The sequence below is a fragment of the Cryptotermes secundus genome, unplaced genomic scaffold, assembly GCF_002891405.2.
Source record: "Cryptotermes secundus unplaced genomic scaffold, Csec_1.0 scaffold1242, whole genome shotgun sequence".
Lineage (NCBI taxonomy): Eukaryota > Metazoa > Arthropoda > Insecta > Blattodea > Kalotermitidae > Cryptotermes > Cryptotermes secundus.
This window is the reverse complement of record NW_019739237.1, coordinates 558,965-582,080: the sequence shown is the minus strand read 5'-3', so window position 1 is coordinate 582,080 and position 23,116 is coordinate 558,965. Positions and strand designations below refer to the sequence as shown.

The 23,116-nt window shown below is 40.4% G+C and overlaps 1 protein-coding gene across 3 annotated transcripts; it reads left to right on the top strand.

The window, feature by feature from the left end:
* Window positions 1-793: 793 nt before the first annotated feature.
* Window positions 794-23,116, top strand: LOC111871825. Of its 3 annotated transcripts, XM_023865192.2 has the most exons (4): window positions 801-854; window positions 9,161-9,319; window positions 14,059-14,949; window positions 23,105-23,116. In XM_023865192.2, exons 2-3 carry the CDS (start codon window positions 9,275-9,277, stop codon window positions 14,911-14,913), a joined length of 900 nt encoding a protein of 299 aa, XP_023720960.1. In that variant the 5' UTR covers window positions 801-854; window positions 9,161-9,274; the 3' UTR covers window positions 14,914-14,949; window positions 23,105-23,116. The 3 variants fall into 3 exon arrangements, with proteins under 3 accessions (XP_023720961.1, XP_023720960.1, XP_033610316.1); XM_033754425.1 differs by lacking the exon at window positions 23,105-23,116 and having other exon boundaries at window positions 14,059-16,190; XM_023865193.2 differs by lacking the exons at window positions 9,161-9,319; window positions 23,105-23,116 and having other exon boundaries at window positions 794-854; window positions 14,059-16,190.

The following is a 23,116-nucleotide window of genomic DNA, read 5'->3' as shown; positions in this document are numbered from 1 at the left end:
GCAAGCACTCTCTGCTTGACATTTCCTTGATTTCTGCCTCAGTTTACTTTTCTACCCTGTCGATGGAGGCATGACAAGAAGATTGAGTCAAGATAAACAACCGCTCGGCCGAGAATAGAACCTGAGACCTCCGGAATATGACGTAGGAAAACTCAACCTTCGATCACTTCGTTCACCTTCAAAAATAGAGAGACAATCTTATGGCAGTGATTGGTTTGTAGCGCCGTGTAGTCTGGTAGAAACATACCGACGTTTCGCAGGAACATATTTCCTCTGTCTTCAGGTCGAAATATAAGAGTAGCAAGGAGACTGTGTAGTTGTTAGCTGCATGATTGCTTGAATTTTTCTTCGGCTCTGTAGATGGAAGAAATATATTCATGCGAAATGTCGGTAAACTTCTACTAGACTAAATGGCGTCACATCTCATAAGAGAATCTCTTCATACATATATACTCTATCTACTATGGGAACAACCATACGTCATCGGCAATTAATGACGTACAGAGTCACGTGATCATTAGTAAGTTATTAAATTCTATTTTCAACATATTTCCGGGACTCTTGCGCCGGTGGGGAATTAAATTATAATTACACAGACATTTTTCCTGTAAAGTTGCCTACACGAGGTATGACGTATCGTAGTTCGTAGAGTGGAAGTACTTTACATGTAATGTTTTTACCATTGGCTGTGTGTGATGTAGTTTACGAGACTCCCGCTCGAGAAACAGTGTCGCTGGCGGTGCCTCGCGAGTCCTGTAAGGAGAAGCAGGAGATGATCTGGACAGTGACTGTCATCAAGGCGACTGGAGAGGAAGCAGACTGGCTGCAACTCCTGCACATCCTGACATCTGCAGGTAGGCGCTTTAACGAAGTGTTGACAACACGCTCATCTTAGCACTGGATGCTAACATTCCATATCAGTTCTGTTCTTCATATGTTTTAAAATACAATCAGAAACTTCTTGAACACGTCATTTACAGCCATACAAGGGAATATGGTTGCTCTGTCAATATAGCGACTGCACGAAGGAGGAAAGTGGTTCGAATCCCCAAGGGGGGCATTTTTCTTCACAATCTTGTCCAGATCGGTTCTGGGGCCCAACCAGCCCGCAGTCCGGTGGGTAATGTACGCTATTTCCCGGGGGATGAAGAGGCTGGGGGGTGAAGCTGACCGCTCGTCCGCAACTAGTAGAGAATGCGTGGAACTTTACATACATTTCTCCATACACCTTGATGGCGTCGTGCTTAATCAAGCGTAGGGAAAAATTAACTCTACCTGACAGCAATTAACATCTATATAAATTATATATACGTGTGTATTATATGCCTGTAATAGGTAATACTTTACATAAAATATATATTTATGCTATGTATATAAAAAGTGACATAATGTTCAAATGAAAGCTCTGGAATTGCGCAATTGCACATAACCATAGAAAGGAATTCTTAAGAATTAACACATTGCATGAATATAGAACGTGCATTTGGTCATAGACAAGTGAAGAGTACTGTTTCACTATATCGTGTCTATTCTGTGAGTATTGATATTACTTTAATATGAACATGTAATGTGTGTTATAAGGGGCATGCGGTATCGTAGTTGGTTGAGGCACTATGCTACAAGCCTGGAGGTCGCGGGTTCGATTCCGGATGAAGTCATTGGATTTTCCAGTTGACGTAAACTTTCCGGCCGTATTATGGCCCAGGGGTCGACTCAGCCTCTAACAGAAATGAGTGCCAGCAACCTTCCTGGGGTTCGACTCGTAAGGCTGAAAATCTCACCGCCATCTGCGAGGCGACTGTCTAGAGAAAAATGTGGGAGCCTCGACGTCTCAAAATCCTATGGGCCTCCACGGCCTCTTACAGGGATATCTTTAAAAAATGCAGTATGACATAAAACAGTGAAGGTTTACAATTGCATATTTGTGCGTGTTAATCTTTGGAGATGGCTTTAAACGTCGGATTCGAAACACCATTCGATATCATGTTGTATGGGAAAGGCATACAGGAGGAAATGAGATTTCCTGTTCAGTACTCTGTTGGTATTTCACTAGCTATATGATGAAACACATAAAAATAGAGACACAACTTGGAGAAACATGTTTATTTTTGTCGCATTTTAAACATTTTTTTGTTAATTTAATGACATTTGGTTAGGTACATAATCTCTATGCCTCCAGATTTATTACACGAATGAAGAGTTATTAATCACGTGACAGGGAGCTTATCTGCGTTATCCAACTCGAGATACCTGCCCGTAATTTGCCGGTAGATACTGAGGAAAATCAGGATATATGTACCATAATATTTGATTATCGGGTCATGATTCGAAACGGAAATTCGTCGACTACGAAATAAGAGCGCTGAAGAGTAAACTACGATATTCGATACTAAATTCATACAGGGAATAACTAGCTATTTCTAAATAATATAATATTTTGAATAGAAAGTTTGAAAGCAGATGTCATATTAGGTTTCATTTACACGGGAAGTTCGTAGTTGAGTCTTAGCGAATCACTGATTTGTTGTAGCTGTTTCCACACAGTCACATGCCTTAACAGTGGTTCCGCATAAATATTCGTGGAAACGGTCCCTACTGGAATTGTACTGTGAAGAGAGTTCATAAAGATACATTTCTCGGAACCTATTTGGTAGGTTGCAAAATAATATTTATTAAATATTTGAAGTCAGCATCCCCTTTTCGCATGTCAATAAAATTTATTTACCTGGNTAGTAGTAGTAGTAGTAGTAGTAGAAGTACTAGTAGTAGTGTGTGGTGGCGCCCGCACCTCCATAGGCATCAGTGAATTGTGCCCGAGTACATAAGAACGTTGGACAGCACTGAAGTAGAATATTGTTTAAATTGGTGTGATATTTGTTTGGTGTTAAAATAAATATCACATTTCGGATTATGAAGAAATAACTTCATAGACATTTATGTAACAATTCACTCAACTCAATGTTTTATTTTGTCGCCTAGTAACTTGGGAGTAGTAGTCGGTATAGCGACTGGCTACGGGCTGGACGAGAGAGAGGTTGGAATTCGAGTCCCGGTAGGGTAAAAATTTTCACTTCTCCATTTCGTCTAGACCGGCTCTGGGGTCCACCCAACCACCTATAGAATAGGTACCAGGGGCTCTTTCCCGGGAGTAAAGCGTCCGGAGCGTGAAACTGACCATTCACCTCCAACTAGTGCCGAGGTCAAGAAAGTGTGGATCTATACATCCACTCCCCCATACGCCTTTATAATATCATCAGTAGTTAAACACAGGGATAACTTTCAGTTCCAATGAGTAGAACGTTGCTTGTTTCGTATTTATCAAGGCCTGACACGCGTTTTCCTCCGATATACGAGCAAAAATGTAACAGACTATACAATGTCATTTCTCAGAAAAAAAAATATTCATAATCGCCTCTGTGGGGGCATAAAATTCAATAGACTGTTAATCTTTCGCGCGTTTTTGTCGTTAAGATTGCGGTATATGACACACCCACTTACAGTTCTTAATAAGTCAAAGTTTGGAACGATTTCTGCTGCTTTTATTGATAGAAAGAAACTCCGTGGCCTTTAGTCCGGAAGCGAACCATATCTACCGAGCGACCGCCGATAGTCGGCGAAGTTAATGTCCAGTTTTCTTGATAAAATTGTCACTTAAATGTGAAGGTGTTTATTATTTACGTCACACCAAGCCTTTATAAGACGGTCACGGTAGCCGAGCGGTCTAAGGCATGCACTGTCTTCGCTCGCTCGGAAGCCGAGATCGTGGGTTCGAATCCCACTGAGGGCATGGATGTTTGTGTGCGTTTTTCTGTGTTTGTGTACAGGTAGAGGCCTTGCGATGAGCTGATCACTCGCCCAAGGAGTCCTACCGTATGTGTAAGATCTCGAAAAACCGAAGTGAACGGAGAAGTTCATGGAGGTAGGCCTAGGCCCACGGGGGCTGTAGTGCCAAGGAAATAAAAAAGCCTTTATAACAAACATCAATCCTCCCGACCTTAACGAATTAAGTATCCCGCCTTGAATATATTTTGGAGCTCAGAGGTATTCTGAACCTTGACACTAGATGGAGGGAAGTGGTCACATTCATGCCCCTACCGCTTCAACCTGAGGGAAAACAACCCCCGAGACCCATTTTATAAGAGACTAGCTCAGACTCAGAGCCGGTCCAGATATTATGGAGAAGAAAAGTAACGTTTTTCCCGGCCAGAAATCGAACCTTGGTCATCCAGCCCGCAACCCACTATCTACACCAACTCAACTTTACTGAACACTTGCCAGTTACTAATAGTGTCAGTGCAGTTTCATCTTACATTTTCGTCGGTGTGTGAATTTTCTTCAATAAGCTACAAGCCGGAAGGTCGCGGATTCAATTCCCGATGACGCCATTAGAGTTTTCAATTTACCTAATCCTTCCAGCCGCACTATGACCCTGGTGTAGATTCAGAATCTAACAGAAATGAGTACCTGGAATATTCCTGGGGGTTAAAGGGCGGCCGGCGCGTAAGGCAGACAACATCACCGCCATCTGTGGGGCGATTGTCTAGAAAATGTGGGAGCCTCGACGTCTCACAAACGTATTGACCTCCACGGCCTGTTACAGGGATTGCTTTACCTTTTATTTACTTTGTGTTCGCTTTCTTATAAGTGTCCTTATTTTTAACGAGATATTTTGATGGATTATTTCAAGACACTCACTATATCGAAGACAACATAACCTCAGTCTGATGACAGATTAATGATAAACTGGAAAGGGTTTACGAAAAAAGCGATAGCTGGCTGAGCTGCTATCACAGCATTTGTTTTTATGAAATAAATAAAACCAGAAAATACATGAGTCAGGATAATCAATATCCCAGCTAAGATTCGAACACAATATCTCCCAAATACAAGTCCAGAACTTACCGCTGCTAACAACGTCCTAATGCAACCCACTAGGAAAATATGAATAATAAAATCTCCGTACAACTTTATTACATGTATTGCCCTTGAAATTAACTGCTTCGACTTTCATCCAATGCCTTTTAAAATATTCAGATTAAATAACACAGTCGGAATGGACTATATCAGTCGTCAGTGTATGTCAATGGGTTAAGGAGAAAATATTTCTTAGTAGGCAACTGCAACATTTTAACACATAGCATAACGTTATTCAAAATCACATTAATTTTAACTTACAACGAATTCTAATCTACAGACAAAAAGTCTCTCACTTCCGGTTAAGTCCCGAAATCGATCTGTCGATTCTGGTATAAAATCGATACGAGATATTCTATTCTAAATAACTAAGTTAAATAACTTAGTTATTTAGAATCCGGACGATGGACAAAGTCCGAAAACAAAGTATCTCTGTGTGTTATACACCATCGTCAGAACCCTGTAGTATCTATTGAGGTATTCTGTGCTTACAGCAATAGCTGGAACCGAATTGTTGGAATTTAAATGTCCAATTCCATCGCTTCTGTCCCAATGGACACGGGTTTTCGGAGCCTACATAGCTCAGTCGGTTTAGTGACTAGGTTACAGGTGGAAAACCGGCGAATTAGAGCTCGATTGACGCGCATGCGCAAGAGATCTCTTTTCTGTACAGCGCCCATGACGGTTCTGGGATAAACACAGCCTCCTAGTAAGTGTGTACTGGTTCTATTGTCCGGGGCTAAAGCGGTCGGGGCGTAAAGCTGAAAACTCACTTCCAGCCAGTTCCAAATTAAATACTGGTGGATTTACACGTCTTCATGGCGTGGTAGTTATTTAATTATGGGCGGGGACAGCTTTAAATTTACTGTTAGCAGTCTCTTTTAGAGTCAATATAAATTCTGAAATGAAATATATCGGAAAAATGTTAACACTGATGATCCTAGTATAGAAGAGGTTAGCCCTTATGGCATACTGCATACTATACAGTGTGGACACAAATTCAGGTGACTTCCTAGAAAATCAGAATTACTGGCGCTTTGAAATTTTTTCCATAGTCCGGTATTCTATAAAATAAAAAAACATGACGTTTCGGAAAATGGATCTCTTTCCGTCCCCATGTTGGGGGAAGATACCTACTCATTTGGTTCCCTTAGAAAAAGCTAACATCAATGACAGTTGCCCAGTGATTGAGGTTAGTTCTTTCTTATTGACTTCGATTTCTGGAAACCGATAAATATATGTACTTAAATTTTGTGCCATATTCATGTTGGTTGAGACACTATGCTACAAAGCGGAAGGTCGCGGGATCGAATCCCGATGAGGTCACTGAATTTTTCATTTGAACTAATCCTTCCAGCCGCACTATGGCCCTGGGACCGACTCATTCTCTAACAGAAATGAATACCAGGAATCTTCCTGGGAGGTAAAGGGCGGCTGGCGCGTAAGGCTGACAACCTTACTGCCATCTGTGAGCCGATTGTCTAGAAAATGTGAGAACCTCGACTTCTCACACCCCTACGGGCCTTCACGGCTTGTTACAGGGACAGCTTTACCTTTACCATTTTAACTATTCAAATTTAATATAACTTTATGTGAATTTGGACTGCCTCCGTGGTATAGTGGTCAGAGTTCCTGGCTAGAGATCCAGAGATCCGAGTTCGATTCCCGGCGCTACCAGATTTTCCGAGAAGTAGTGGGTCTGGAACGGAGTCCACTCAGCCTCGTGAAGATAATTTAGGAGCTATATCAAGGAAACGGCGGCTCCGGTCTACAAAACCGAGATTACCGGCCATGGGGATTCATTGCGCTGACCACGCGACACCCTCTATCCGCTAAAGTTGGCACTAACTTTGCCGACAATCGGCGGTCGCTCGGTCGGTATAGTTCTATTGCGGACTAAAACCAGGAAGTTTGTTTGTTTTTTAATGTGAATCTGAATTTAATTAACAGCACAGTATTTGAACTCGTGGGTTCAACACCTCCAGAAATAAAGACTTCAAATAGGCACAGACCTGAATAGCTTCCACCCTTCTCGCAACCTACGACACTACGATCCATCCCAACACGTCTACTGTCATGTCATCTAGAAGTCTGGAGAGATCCGTGATTATAGGAATCCATTTTTCCACGTTGTTATTGTTGCAGTCTCTTTAATTGTACGGGGATTTCCGAGGATTTCTTTTTGGTGTCCACATTTCGAAGATTCGGTAATGATTATTTTTACTCTACTTCATTCATTCCTTCTTCCCCATTCCCACATATTTTATTCACTTTTCTTTCTTCTTCATTTCCCCTTCTATCAGTATTAGTTTTCTTTCCTTTTTGCATTCGTGCGCTTATAGAAGAGCCTGATCTGAAACAAGGAATATGTTTTGTTGATGCTGGTGTCTACTTACACGCAAATATCCAGGTTCTTGGACTCATACACAACGTCGGCTCAGTACTAGAGTGTACTATGTCTATCAACACAATACTTTGGGGAACTGGGTCTGAAATTATGGAAACAACTGTTTTTTACATGCGATTTATAGTAAACCACAGTTCGAAATATCACAATTACTAGTAAGCTTAACTTATGGAAGTGTGGAGATAGTAGAAAATAATACGGAGTATCAGGAAAATACAGAATATTATTTGTACCCAAAAGCAGAGATGACACAGTCCGGTACTCAGTCGACAACGTGTGTCGTTTTTCAACCTTCAAAACATGTTTCTTTACCACGGTTACTACACAATAAATGAAGGTTACGTATTCATTGTCTTTAGGGACCCGTTCTTAAGGAGGAAAGAAGGGGGAAAGTTGTTGGCTTAGAATCGAACCCACGCATGTAACAGCAAAATTAACCAATTTCATTTGTTCATCTGTCCAAGAGAAACAATATTACGTGTTTATCATTTGTTTCTATGGAATATTTTTAAGGAAATAACGTTTGAAGGAGAGACATCAAAATTTATTTATTGTTATAAACAAAATGTTGTGGTAAATTTAGAACGTCTTACCACGAAAAGGGTTATATCATGAAGTGTTTTATATTATCCTCAGTTCCTCAAATTTAATTTCGGTCGAGATTTTAAATGGGCACCTCCCCCTTAGACTTGTGCTCCAGAGGACCTTGGTTTGAATCCCTGTAGGGACTGCAGGATGAAACTAAAACATCCAGAAATTGTACATATATCTGTACCACGGCAACAAAACAACAAAAAATATACAGTCCAGAGGAACACAAAATAAGTAAATAGTTTTAAAATGTAAGTACTTTTAATTTTTTTTAACAGGAATACAATTTATTTTTGAAACAATAAACATTTTGTCTTACATATATTGCGTGAAATTAAATACNCCAAGGTTTTCGACAAACTTGCTCCTTTATTTCATTTTGAATTCTAACCTGAAGATGGAGGCGAAAGTTTTTTTCGAAACACCGGTATGCACCTACCAAAATACAGTACAAGATATCATAACTCAAGATACATCAATCTTGTAGAGGCTGAGGAGACTTCAAGGGTCGGAATTCGATTCTAGGCAAACATAATACGAAGTAAGGAAGCTAACGGCCTCTACGATGGTACGTCATACACTGAGTACCCAAACAAACTCTGTGATTTTAGCCCGCAAGTGAACTTATCGACCGAGCGACTATCGCTTGCCAACGAAGTTAATGCCAACTTTAGCGGATAGAGGATGTCGCGTGGTCAGGGCAACGGATCTCCACAGCCGTTAATTTCGTTTTTCTAGACCGGAGCCGCTACGTTTCCAGTCACGTAGCTCCTCAGTTATCTTCATGAGGGTGAGTGAACCCCGTTCCTCACCCACTACTTCTCAGAAAATCCGGTAGCGCCGGAATCGAACCCGGACCTCTGACCACTACATCACAGAGTAGGCAACCTTTAAAAAAATCCTGTATTCAGCGAGACCTCTGGTATAGGGATTTATGTTCCTATCTTATATTCCAACTAGTATAAAGTAATTTTCTAATGATGACGCAAGGATCTACGTCACTATCTGATAATGACGTAACATCAATGAAGCTTCAGACATAGTTACAGTCATTATTCCACGTCATACGTTTCTTTTTCACTTTAAAGGTTATGGTCGAAATCTGTTGATGCTATAAATAACAACGACACTTCAACAACAAATTTTAAAACGGGCCGCTTGTAAATATGTATTGAGACAAACCACAGATGACTCAAATGACAAATGACACAAACCTTGAGGAAGGTCAATATTGATTTAATGTTACAGCTGGGGCACTCAATCTCAAAACAAAGAAATGATTCAAGCTCTGCTCAACAGGTGGCTCCACTCCTACACACAGAGCCTTACGAGACGAGAAAACGCGAGACTTCAGGAGACACAATGATTGCCAACCTGCTACGTAAGCGCACAGCTCAACACAATAATGTGAGGGTTTTTGAAAGGATTTTATGATAACAGTATCTTCAAATATTTTGGGGGGAGTTTATGATAAATTAAGTAGGCAACCGTGCGGGAAATAAGTTTCCTGAATTCAAAAAATTCATGATATACAGATTTTGGTTCCCACAGTACATTTTAAATAAAATGTGGTAAATTTTTCTCTGTTCTTAACTAATTAAGCACTACGTCATGAAAGCTTATAGTGGAATGTATGTACGAATACGCATTTTTTGACATCGGCACTAGATGGAGGTAAATGGTCAGCTTCACACCCCGGCCTCTTTACCCCCGGTACTCATTGGCTAGGAAGGTGGGTGGGCCTCGGGGACGATCTGGACGACGTAAGTAGAAGAAAATTTTAGACCCTACCGGGATTCAAATTCCGACCCCTCGGACTTTTTCCTTTATATTTTATCTTTAACGTCCTTAAAAATAATTAGTCAAGGTCAGATGAAATTAATTAAAAAATCTTCTGGCCTATTTTTTCTATTTGTTATTACGCACCACATCTGCGCAGGTCCAAGATGTCTCTCGTTAAGGTTTTAATGGCCTTACAATGATACGTGTCAATGTCTGTGCATGACGCACCGCTAAAGATGTGTCAGACACGGTACAGACAATTCAACCTTGAATGAATATGTAAGAACCAAGAAGAATCATGAATGGGTGTGAATATCACCCCCCCCCCGTCCTACTGTATGTCTCTACACGGAGACATGCAATGAACTGTCAAGAGATGAGTGGCCTAAGGACAACACATCAATAATATTTTCTTTGAAGAATGCCTTCTTGTGGGATGTGGCGCCGTGTATGTCTTGTGTGAGCCGACGTTTCGGAGGAACATATCACCTCCAGCTTCAGGATAGAAAAATCCGCGAGCGAGGAACCAGCGTGAGCAGGTGGCTGCAGACTGAGCCACCAGTCGGGGGTGGGTGGATGGATGTGCGAATGGGTGTATGGATTTACTTCTCGGTCGCTTTACCACCGTGGAGGGAACCCAAGTTACCATTTGGATAGGAGTCCACCCCCTCCCTTAGCCTGTCTGCAGGCTGCGGAAGGGCATCTGTTGCCCCTTTCGGAAAGCTTACTCCAGTTCCCCCGCGGTCCAGCCTGTAGGCTACATCAACTAAGCTACCTGGGCTATATGTAGGAGACGTAAATTAAGACAGTCCCCAATCACAAAACGCGAACAACCATTCCAGTAAACAACGGACAACGACAACAAACCTGTCCTTGAAATCTGCATACAACGAGGCGCACCAACCTCCAAAAGACTCTTATAATTCACTGTCATAAACACCCAGTAACAAGACACAGAGACAACTGAACGACAACTAACACCCACACACGAGAAGCGCAGTGTAGTGTTCAACCTCCAGGCGAATTCTTGTACATTATCCACTTCAGTTTGCGTAATAATTTGAACGTTAAAATATTTAAATTTCGAAGTTAAATTTTAATTTCATAACTGGCCCTTATGTTGTTAAGTAAACACCTAAGTAAATAAATAATTAGATTAAATTAATATTATTTCGAATTCACACTTTTATCCCTCAGTACTCTAATCAAAATATAACGTTTTGAATACAAAACTAAGAGATGGACACGTCTGGGTAAGTAAATTATAAATGAGTTCAAACGTCCTCAAGGTACAATTAATTTTTCCCTGAAATAAGAAAAATCTATGATGGAGTCTAGAATTTAAGGTAAGGAGCCACTGACCTTTAGTCTACATAATAAGGGAAGTGATTTCTTATTGTCGAGTGGTACTTACGCCCTTATGGCCCTTATATATATAGATAGAAGTCACGTGACGTCACCCATCAAGAGGGCAAGTGTCGACAATGAGCAGTGATTGCACCCAAGTTTCATGGATGCATTCCTTTGATACTAGCGGATGTCCTCCTCAACTCAGAGCGTAGTTCACAAGCGCTCGTTCTGAACAGCAGTGTCTGTTTCGCGTGTGTTCTGCCATCTATACAGATAGTCACTTCCCAACACTTAAGCAAGAAGGTAAAGGTAAAGCGATCCCTGTATCAGGACGTGGAGATCCACACGGTTGTGAGACGTCGAGGCTCCCGCATTTTCTAGACAATCGGCGGTGAGGTTCTCAGCCTCGAGGGCCGGCCACGCTTTACCCCAAGAAAGATTCCTGGTACTCATTTCTGTTAGAGGCTGAGTCGACCCCGGGACCATATTGCGGATGGAAGGATTAAGTAAATTGAAAAAAAAAAATCCAATGACCTCATCAGGAATTGAACCCACGACTTTCAAATTTGTAGCATAGTGCATCAACCAACTACGCTACCGCGTGCGCTTTAGTGTAGTGTGCTTTAGTGTTGTATAGTGTGGTGTGGTGTAATGTAGTGTAGTGTACTGTAGGTCAGCGACTTGTGTAGTTTAGCATAGTGCACTCGTGGTCAGTTCAGTGCAGTGCAATTCAGTGTACTGCAGTGTGCCAACACAGATCGGATCCGTGACATTTGTCGCATTGTCAGCATTTCTAAATCTCTGTTCATAATAGCGTCCATGAATTACAAAATTAACATTGTGTTACTATGATGAAATTTCGAGAAAACTGTACTTCATATCACCTGGAGATAATATTTAGGGCTATGTCACACCTGTATCTAATTAATTTTATTATAATTTCCTGGAAAACTTTCTGAAAATTTTGTGATAAAGACCGCATATAAGATGCCGTTCCTCTGTTGCTGTTCACGGGCCTCTGCCTAGTAACGGCAGTTGTAAAGTTGCTTATTTTACGGTCGTTACATAGCCACGGATCTACAAACAAAAACCAAACTCCGTTGCTTGAGTCCGCAAGCGAACTACACCGACAGAGCGACCGCCGCTTGTCGGTGAAGTTAGTGCCAACTTTAGCGGATAGAGGGTGTCGCGTGGTCAGCGCAACGAATCCCCACGGCCGTTAATTTCGGTTTTCTAGACCGGAGCCGCTATTTCCTTGAAATGGCTCCTCATTTATACTCACGAGGCTGATTGGCCCCCATTCCAGACCCATTACTTCTCAGAAAAATATGATAGCGCCGGATATCGAACCCGGATCTCAGGATCTGTAGCCAGGAACTTAGAGTATTAAAGCTAGATCACCATGCTAGATACTTAATAGTTTAATTTAATCAAATTCTGTATTTATTTACGCGCTGAACTCAGCATCCACAGGTCCATTGCAGAGCCAGCACCAACACAAAGTGATCACAACACAAGCAAACACATCGGCACAAAGCAACAACCAAGTAAATATATAACAGAACATTTAAAAAGATAAAGATTACGTAAATTTAAACATAATCTCTAGAATTAATTATAATAATGACAGTAATAACAACAAATTTATATGGAATATAAAAAAAATGAGAAATGAAGAAGTGTTAATTAGAGTCAGTGAGCAGAGGAATATCCTACACGAAATAAGAAAACGGAAGGCTAATTGGATTCGTTATGTTTTACGCAGAAACTGCCTTCTAAAAGAAGTTATCGAAGGAAAGATAGAGGGGCGGATAGAAGTGACAAGAAGACGAGGAAGAAGACGTAAGAAGATGCTGGATGACCTTGGAGACAGAAGAGGATACTGTCATTTGAAGGAGAAAGCTCTAGATCGCATTATATGGAGGAATTATTTTGGAAGAGACTGTGGACCTGTCGTCTTGACAGATTACTGATGATGATGATGATGATGATGATGATATAAGAAAGATATTCCATGATCTGTCGTACAACCAAAGCTGAAATTCATTCTGTTGCCTTCTGGCAACAAACATACTTGTACGTATTACGTCCATGATATTTATGCCGCGTCCGTCTTGTAGTGCACTCAATTTCACCTGTCACTTCACAACATGTTTCGGCAACATAGTGCCATCATCAGGTGCTCCATTTACGTTAATCTATTGGATTGCTTGCCATTATGTCATTGTAAAATTATTTAAAAAATATTTAAAAATATTTGTCAATTATAATAAATTGTTATACACTAAAATCTTGTTAAGATATTCATCTTATGTGTCCCAATTCAAACCCGCGCATGGTTCCTCCACTATGGGAGTCGTTCCTCTTATACTCCGTGTATATCGTGTCTCGTGATGTGTGTTCCCTTTCTGGCTGCGGGTGTTGTGAAATTGAGTGCACTACAAGACGGACACGGCATACATATCATGGACGAAAATCAGTGCAACAGGACGCTAAAATACAACATACGTATTACGATAAATTTTTTTGGTATATATTCTAAGTCTATATAAGGTGTCATGGCCGGAGTTCATTCTGTGTTCTTTAACCTTAAGTCAAGCGATATGCACAATTCATTTTCCTTAATGCGTATCGAATCAGAAGATAGTTATTGTTTACGGACATGCCTACCTCCTGCTTCCGACTGCACTGCACTGCACTGCATTGCTCTGATAACTACAGCCCAACTTGTCGACCCTCAACTAGTAGTACACAGTAGGCTGAGACATGTAACCAGTACCAACATAACAAATCAAAAAGCCCTGTCATAAATCTATATACTTTTCATTGTTAGTGGGATATTCCTTTGCGGTATATGTGGCCCACTTCCTTCAGGTTCTCCTATAAAAATGTGTACATATATTTCTCCTACGCGTGCTGTATACCTTGGTTTGACCATTCTAATAACATTTAATGATGGGTAAGAAGTTTCCATTAACATTAAGACTTCATGAATCAATTTTACCTTGTTTCAGAAAATGGCGATTCACAACCATCAGTCAGGAAATATATGGCTTCACGCATGCGCAATGGCTTACATGTGGCTCGGCTTGGCGTCCATCGTGGCAGCACACGCAGAGAACAACCATGAGTCGGCAACTGATATGGACTCCATATTAGAAATCATTAATACTCAAGAAGTGGAAAGACTTTTGGCTGCACGAAAAGAAAATATTAGCAGGGAGGAGAGGCGTTACCTTGGACAAAACGCTTTAGAAGATATCGAAATATCTGAGCAAGAAGACAACGTCTCAGAAAAGGATTCTGAATATGATTTTCGACAACAGCTGAACAATTCCGGTGCCCGGAAGTTCGTCAGCCGACAACTGGGAGCATCACGTAAAACTCATACCATTGGATTAGAATCTCTTCTGAAGAAAAGTAACGAAACTTTCCCGCATAGTTCACACGATATTTTGGCGGAATTGGGTGGTTACAGTGGAGACAAACTTCTCAAATCTGGCAAGAATGCTCTCATGGTTACTAAGAAGGAATATCTGAAGCGTGATTGGTGTAAAACCGAACCATTGGTGCAGAGAATTCGTGAGGATGGATGCCTTACACGGACGGTCATCAACCGTTTTTGTTATGGGCAATGTAATTCGTTTTATATACCCAGGAATCCACGCCGACGTAGGACAGGACGCAGGGAACCTGAGGAAGAAGATGAAACCGACGCTCCAGCTTTCAAATCATGTGCTTTCTGCAAACCGAAAAAATCATCTTGGATCACTGTTACACTTAACTGTCCCTCATTGAGTCCACAGATAAGAAAAAGGCGTGTTCTCAGGATTAAACAATGTAAATGTATTACAGAAGTTTTCAACTGAAGATAAATTACTAATGAGAAGTTACTGAAAAGTTTCGTCAAAGAATATTCCTTCCAAACCCAGGAAAATGAACGAATGATTTTAATGGTTGGCTTTAAATTTCGAGAGTTCCAGCAAATGATGGAAAATCATGAGGTCAACGGTAAGGGCAAGGAGGGCATTAAGATCGGATGCCAGTTTCTCGTATTTGGTAAAAAACTAAAAAACCTTATTCCAATATACAGAGGAATAAAAGTGCTGTATTTTGTTTTAATTAGACAACGAAAGAGCATTCCAAAATATGTGACATGTTTCATAATTCTCATAATGATTTCTGAAGTTTAAGAATTTTTGCATAACTTTAACTCCACAAGCGCTAGTATTATTGTATACAAACATCAACTTAAAGAAATTGCTAAATTAATAATTCAATTATATATATGTATATATATGTTCTGGTGTAGCGTCCTTTGAAAATTCAACAACGTTTATTTTTATTTCTTATCTCAACGTGCCGCGCCATTCGTTATCATATTCTGCTGTCAGCATTCAGCGCTCATACAAGCCGTCAAGTGGCGTCTCCAACGGAGTCCCCACGAACTCTTCGCACGAAAGGAGCTGACGTTACATTATATATGCATATGAAGTCCTTATTAACTTCAGATTTGTGAAAAAGATCGCTCCATATGTTTCTCGACTACGTAGTTATAATAAGATGCCAATAGATGTCACATGCTACAAAACGTAGCAACATTTGTAAGAGTCGAAATTTTCGACACTCGGCACTTGTAGGGTTAAGCGAGATTGTTATCTTCATGTATAGATAAACAGATTACAATGCTTAAATTGTACAAAGGAAAACATTTATTCTTATAGTGAAGAAAGTTCTTCATTTATAAACTATTTAATTGGCATTTTAAAGTACTACATTTCTAGTCGCAAGTATTATTAAGTTCTATGATATATAAATTACTAATATTCAAATAGATTTCACGTAAGTTAGCATTTAACTAATAATTAAATAATGCAACCATTGTTTAGTGTACAGGAATGTCAATTTCTCGTATTCGTAGTGGAAACTATATACCTGTGATTGTATGTAAGCCATTCAAATTGATTTTAAACGACATAAATATAATTACTTTGTTCACTCATTTGCAATGGATGTAAGAGCCTACAGTACGTATTACGGCATCTTATGATACATTTTATACTGCAATATTAAAGGTAAGGCTATCCCTGTAACGAGCCGTGGAGGCCAATGTGAGAGGTCGAGGCTCGCACATTTTCTATATAATCTCCCCACAGATGGCGGTGAGGTTGTCAGCCTTACGCTCCGGCTACCCTTTACCCCAGGAAGATTTCTGGTACTCATTTCTGTTAGAGTCTGAGTCCACCTTAGGATCATAGGGCAGCTGCAAGGATTGAAGTGTGTAAATTAAACCATAAATATTGACATACCAAATTAAATACCCCAACGATATAAAATATCTGCTTCAAAAGTCTTAAAATTTATGAAACATATTACTCTGTTAGGAAATGTTATATATATATATATATATATATGGTTACTGAAAGTCTGGCTATTTTACAGTCTCTAAAACTATTATAATTCGCAGAGCGCGGGTTTATTTCTGTCCGTCTACATCGTCAAAGAAAATCCCTAATCTTTTCGTTATGTAAAATTATAACTCAAAACAGATAACTCATGGAAAATATGAAGTGGATTTAAGGAAATTGTGCCAGTAAACGCAATCGAAATTCGTTGTGTTAATCTGTCATTAAATTGGTCACAAGTGATTCGTTTAAAAACTCTAATTTCAAAATCGGCAAGAAACTGTGTACTTTACAGTACATAATTATATATATACTGTATATATATATAACTCAAGCAATTACTATTGGGGAGTTAAGGTGTCCTCACTCTACTTGTTTCGCATTTAATATTTTCCGGTGTGCACAGTATGCATATTTAGATTAAAATAATTGTTGGCATACGTAGAAAATGAAGATATTAATAAACAAAATTGTCACTTTGATAATTTTTAATCAACAGATATATCGCACAGGGCTGCAAAGGGGGATGTAAAATTTCGTGTAAAATGTTTTAAAATATTTTTTCCAAATGTTTAAAAGTAATTTCGTTTTTTTCTTTCTTAAAAATTAAAAATAGTGTAATAAAATTGTCTAACTGTGAAACAACGATTTCATGTATTGAGCCGAAGAACCAGTTGCTAAACATGGATCTCAGAGATACTGATCTATACTTCGGAAACTCTGGGCCCAACGCGGGAAGGTGACAATTCTATATATTAAAATATGGAGCAGTAATAATATCAAATAAAATTATGTCTACGTGTAAGTAGGATAACATTTTATTATCCCAAATCATTAAAATAATAAAATATATTTATTATTTAGGATAATTAAAGACAACCAGGATAATTCTCTTTTAAAACTAATCCGAATACATAAGTTAGGAAGCAATTTATTTTCATGGCTGTAAACAGCAGACTGTCCTGTTAGATCTGGCTTCTGAGTTACAAGTATGGCAGTGGTTGCAGCTGCTTTGTAGGAGGAAGGGAAGGTGACTCACCGCAACAAGAAACCTCTGATATAATCTACACAAAACCTGTAATGTCCATATCAGACCTTTTCTAATTCGCTTAGTGGGGGTGGAGTCCAGCTGGGTCCACTCGGCACGGCGGCCACTGATTGGCCTATTGCACCTGCCCTGGGTGATTATGATGATGGAGAATTTGGTGGAATGGAGATTGGCAGGGGAAACCGAAGTACTCGGAGAAATCCCACCCCAGCGCCACTTTGTTCACCACAGATTCCACTTGACCAGACCCGGGATCGAATCCGGGCAGCCGCGGTGGGAAGCCAGCGACTAACCGCTTGAGCTATGGCGCGGCCTTCATGTCAGTTAGTGGATTTGACAGAATCCACTGCGCATTCTGTTGAGAAGGACCAGTTCTAGAAACACAGACTGTATTATATTGTACTTTCAAAATCGCTGTTTCGATTTCACTAACTGAAATATAATTTAGTATTTCTGTACGATAAATTTTTGACTTGAAGCAAAGAAAAGTGTAGATATCTTCATACAGATGCCCGAAATTGCCTAATTTTGTTAAAAGTTTTGTGTGCCTTACATATAGAAAGGTACTGAATTGTAAAGAACAAAATTGTTGACTTTCATTCATTCATGTTTATGAAAAGAAATTGCAGATTTTCAAAACTTTTTAAAACATTCCCCCAAAATTACGTATTAAATTTAATGTGAATTGTCACATACTACGGCACGATAAATTATGAAAAATAAATATTTTATTATTTTATTTTCCGATATCTTATTTAGTAGTTCTATGTTTCAAATTCTTGACCAGAGAATCTTATTCATGATTCTACTCAGTCACCGTTAACAAATGCCTGAATTCCATATGGTGTATCCGTATCCTTCAGATGTATGTATGGTCATAGTTTGTTATATACAGAGTGTTCAATTTATAACGCTGCTAACATGCTTGGAATGAACCGTCTTCGATGGCTCGCTCTCTACGTCCGCAGCGTCATAAATTGAAACCTCTGTATTAGGTTCACGCTGTATGTAAAACATATTTGTGGTTAGAACGTCATGAAATATCGATCCAGATTGTGATGTTATCAAAATAAAATTGCTCGAATTCATTTTAGTGAAAAATGAGAACCAAAATCCCCCCCCCGCCGGAGATTCCTTAACACAGAATTCTTCATCTATATTCTTACTTAATATATGAAGTACCCTCAAAGCTGCTGCAGACAAAGCATACGCTCTTGCCAACCTTACTCTCAGGCAATGGTAGCCCGTCTTGAGGCTCTTCGATTCTTGTTAACAAATAATTTGTACTGTGGCTTGCTTTCATAAATATGGATGCTTCATATTGTGTGCCTAAGACACACGACGGGAATTTTCTCCCGTAAGGTTGCCTTCCGAAAATATGACGCAACCTAAATGATGTTTTAGACAGAGTATACTTCTTAATGTTTGGTGGGACATTTTATATATACCAAAAATAATGTGTATATGTAATAATTAAATTGTGTTCCTTTGATGTAATTATAGAATAGCTGTAATTAAATAATTATTTTTAATATTCTTGTCCACTTATTTAATCCCAATTAAAATAATTTCTTCTACCAAATTTGTATCCCTTTGGACTGAAACCTTTTACCGCTGTTGTCAGATCTGCATATCCTAATTAAGAGGAGGCCTATGTCATTGGGACCATTATCTACTGAGAGAATCATCCTGGCTGGACATGTTGAACGGCACGGGGTACCTAGATAGCAGCCTGCCAATGCACATTGAGAGCTAGGCGTGAGGATAACTTCCCCTCTGAAGACGCTGTTTTGTCAGAAAACATAAAGATGAATTTTGAATGAGAAATTTAGGTAAACGGCCAATGGTTGGTTATAAGGACCGTGCTGCCAAGAAGTAAAAAAAAAAAAGTAAAGCTATCCCTGTACCAGGCCGTGAAGGCCCATAGGGTTGTGAGACGTTGAGGGTCCCACATTATCTAGACAATCGGCTCAAAGATGGTGGTAAGTTGTCAGCCTTACGCGCCGGCCGCGCTTTACTCCCCAGGAAAATTATTTAATTAATTCCTGGTACTCATTTCTGTTAGAGGCTGAGTAAACCCCAGGGCTGGAAGGATTGGGTCAACTGAAAAAAATCCAGTGACTTCATCGGGACGTGAAGCCGCGACCTTCTGGCTTCTAGCGTAGCCCCTCAACCACTACGCTACCGCGTGCCCCGCTGCCAAGAAGTAGGAACATTAATATGAGGAAGAGGCAGTAAATAGGTCACAAATGGAAGTAAACAGCTGTAATATGTTTTATATGTATCACTATGTAGCAGCACAGTCAAGTTTCATGAAAGTCTAGGTAGCAGACGCCCATACGTATATTCAGAGGCTGGTATCAGTAGTCAAAATGGCGATCATTCTTCAGGAGTGAAAGTCTAGGTAGCAGACGCCCATACGCATATTCAGAGGCTGGTATTAGTAGTCAAAATGGCGACCATTCTTCAGGAGTGTAACACCGAAGAGCAGCTTTCATTTATACGTTTTTTATGTGCAAAAGGGTTCAAAGCAAATGATATTCATAAAGAAATATTTCCTGTTGACAGTGGAAAGTGTGACTTCCATCTGTTTGGTCTGAAAAAGAAAACCTAGTTGAAAAATATTTCGCTGATGACGAAGAAGTTGAAAGGAGTTGCAGAAGTGTCCGAGAGAACAGTCGAAAAACTTCTAAGCTGAGGGTTTCGACTCACTGATAAAGCGATGGGACAAATGTATTAATGTTGGTGGAGGATATGTCGAGAAATAATTTTTTCACGTTAGAATATCACATGCTTTACGTTTTATATCCATTTGTGACCTATTTACTGACTTTCTCCAGTAGATTCCTGATGTGGAAGCGGGTTAACAGTAGATAGATCAAGGAGTAGTTTGTGGTACGCTTTGAGATGCTGTCATTACATAAACTATCGGATGGTCGGACGGCGGATGAACTGGAAACAACTTTCAAGAAGTAGTGATGGTTCAGCCAAGGTACTAACCTAAGAATTTGAGTAAGGGCATCGAGAAAATGTGATGAAATACTGGATAAGGCTGCTTAAGGGTAGGATCAAGTGAAAGAGTCTCATTGTCACCGTATGACGTCTTTGGGTTCAGTAAAAAGGCATGGCATTTCTCGATTATCTGAACGATTATTTTCTTTTCCATAAGAAGTTTTATTTCCTTGACTTTCTTACTTACTTAATATGTTATATAGAATTAAATGCCTTAATTTCATATCGAAAGGGCATGAAGGACAGCTAAAGCAGAATTTTTTTTTCTTTTGGCGCTAGAGCCCCAATTTTGGCCTTGGCCTACCTCCATGAAACTTTCCGTTTCACTTCGGTTCACTAGATCTTAGACGTTCTGTAGGACTTGGTAGGCGGGTGATCAGCTCGTCGCAAGGCCTCTACCTGTACACAAACACAGAAAAACGCACACACGCACACACAAACACTAAACATCCGTGCCCTGACTTGTATTCGAACCAACGATCCCTCCTTCCGAGCGAGGGAAGACATTTCATATCTTAGGCCGCTCGGCTACCGTGACCGGTGTTAAAGTAGATTACAAAGCAAAACAAACTCCGTGGCTGTAGTCCGCAAGCGAACAATACCGACCGAGCGACCGCCGCTTGTCGGCGAAGTTAGTGCCAACTTTCTCGGACAGAGAGTGTTGCGTGGTGAGCGCAACGGATCCCAACGGTCGTTAATCTCGGTTTTCTAGACCGGACCGAAGTAGATTCATTTAACTAAAATTATACTACATGCTCCATCTAGGCTTTTCCTGAGCTTAGGCGGTTAGGCGCTGAATACACACTGCAGAGCATCGGGTTGAGTTCCGAGTGAATTCATGCGAGGTTCACGATGGACGTAGTAGAACTGAACAAGATTTTTCTTCGAGCTTTTTAAGTTCTCCATTGCTAATAATCATTCTACTTTGCTCTGTATTTGTCTACATTCCGACTCCTGAACTGTATGATAGCCCTTATCAGGCAGCACATTATCATAACCTCCGTTTTTGTAACTTCATAACATATATATTCTCCGCCGATGTAATTAAAATGGATGAGAAGTGTATGGCATATAGTACGCATGAGAAGAATGGATGTAGGTTATTGGTGGGAAGGCCGGAAGGAAAGAGTCTACAGTGAAGACCTAGACGTAGTTCGAGAATAATACTGTCACGCGGATAAGTGACTATAGACTGTAATTTGATTTATTGAACACACATAGATCATAACTATAGCGCAATCACTAATTCCCACAATGAAATTCACTACAGCAGGCACTAAGTCTTCTCAGTCTGCTGTATTTTCACGGGCTGTTTTCTGGTAACGGCTTCCAACGCCGTAGCTTATTCAGCTTCCATTCACGTCCTTACTAACTGGCGACTGCCTCACAACTCAGTCACTGCTCCAACTGACTAACTGCCAGGTTGACGGCCATGTACCTCTCACTCTTCTAACTGCTGTCTCAAGACCCGACACTCTAATAACAGTTACGTCTCGTTATTTAATCTCGGAACGGACAGCACAGAGAACACCGTTTCCAACAAATCTTCTATTGTTGCTTGCGTGTCTGTTGCGGCCATTATCTAGCTACGGCCGTTATTTACAGAGCCATTACTTAGCAGCGGCTATTGCACAGCCGATAATTTAGCGGTCGTTGCCTAGCAACCGGTCTACACGCCTCAATATTTAAATGGATTTTAGAGAAATATGAAAGGGTAATATGTACTGGATTCATGTGGCTCAGGTTAGGGGCCAGTGGAGGGCTTTTGCGAAATTTCAGATAAAAAGTTTTGGAGAATTTTTAAGTAGCTTGGCGACTGGTGGCCTCTCAAGAAGAACTCGGGTCCATTAAGTTAGTCAGAAGTCAGAGTCGATCTGTTAAGTTTTAGTACTTCACCTCTGTCCGTCAACTTGGCCGATTACAGAGTCGGGAAGTGAGTTTAGTTTTTCGGCAACATCCAGACATTTTCTCCCCTCGCTCAACTGAGGACAATTGTTCAGTTTTGCTTGTTATTAATAGAGTCCCACGAAATGGTGAACGCAGGTAGGAGATGGGAAAATGGAGATAAGAACCCACACTAGTCAGCGGCTTGTTCGAGATTGTCGTAACGCGATACAGCAGAACTGTAGCCTACAAGGTGTCCCAGGAGGAAAGGTCAACATTCTGGGAGGTCATAGTATCGGTCGACCTCCTCTGTGGTCTAGTGGTCAGAGTTTCTGGCTACAGATCCAGAAGTCCGGGTTCGATTCCCAGAGCTATTTTCTGAGAAGTAATGGGTCTGGAACGGGGTCCACTCAGCCTCGTGAGGATAATTAAGGAGCTGATTGAATGGAAAATTAGTGGCTCCCGTTTAGAAAACCGAAATTAACGGTCGTGGGAATTCGTTGCGCTGACCACGCGACACCCCTCTATCAGCTACAGTTGGCACTAACTTCGCCGACAAGCGGCGGTAGCTCGGTCGATATAGTTCGCTTGAGGACTAAAGTCCCGGCGTTAGTTTAGTTCCAAAATTGTTGATAAGAAAGTGATATTACGTGCTGTTTCTAATACCGGTATTTATTGTTACAAGTGACAAAGTTGGTACAGTTTACCTAGTGTAATACATTT

Excerpts from the sequence above, each read along its gene's own strand:
- LOC111871825 (XM_023865192.2), top strand. The coding sequence starts at position 9,275 with ATGATTGCCAACCTGCTACGTAAGCGCACAGCTCAACACAATAAT. Across the intron at positions 9,320-14,058 it reads GCACAGCTCAACACAATAAT|AAAATGGCGATTCACAACCA; the intron begins GTGAGGGTTTTT and ends ACCTTGTTTCAG.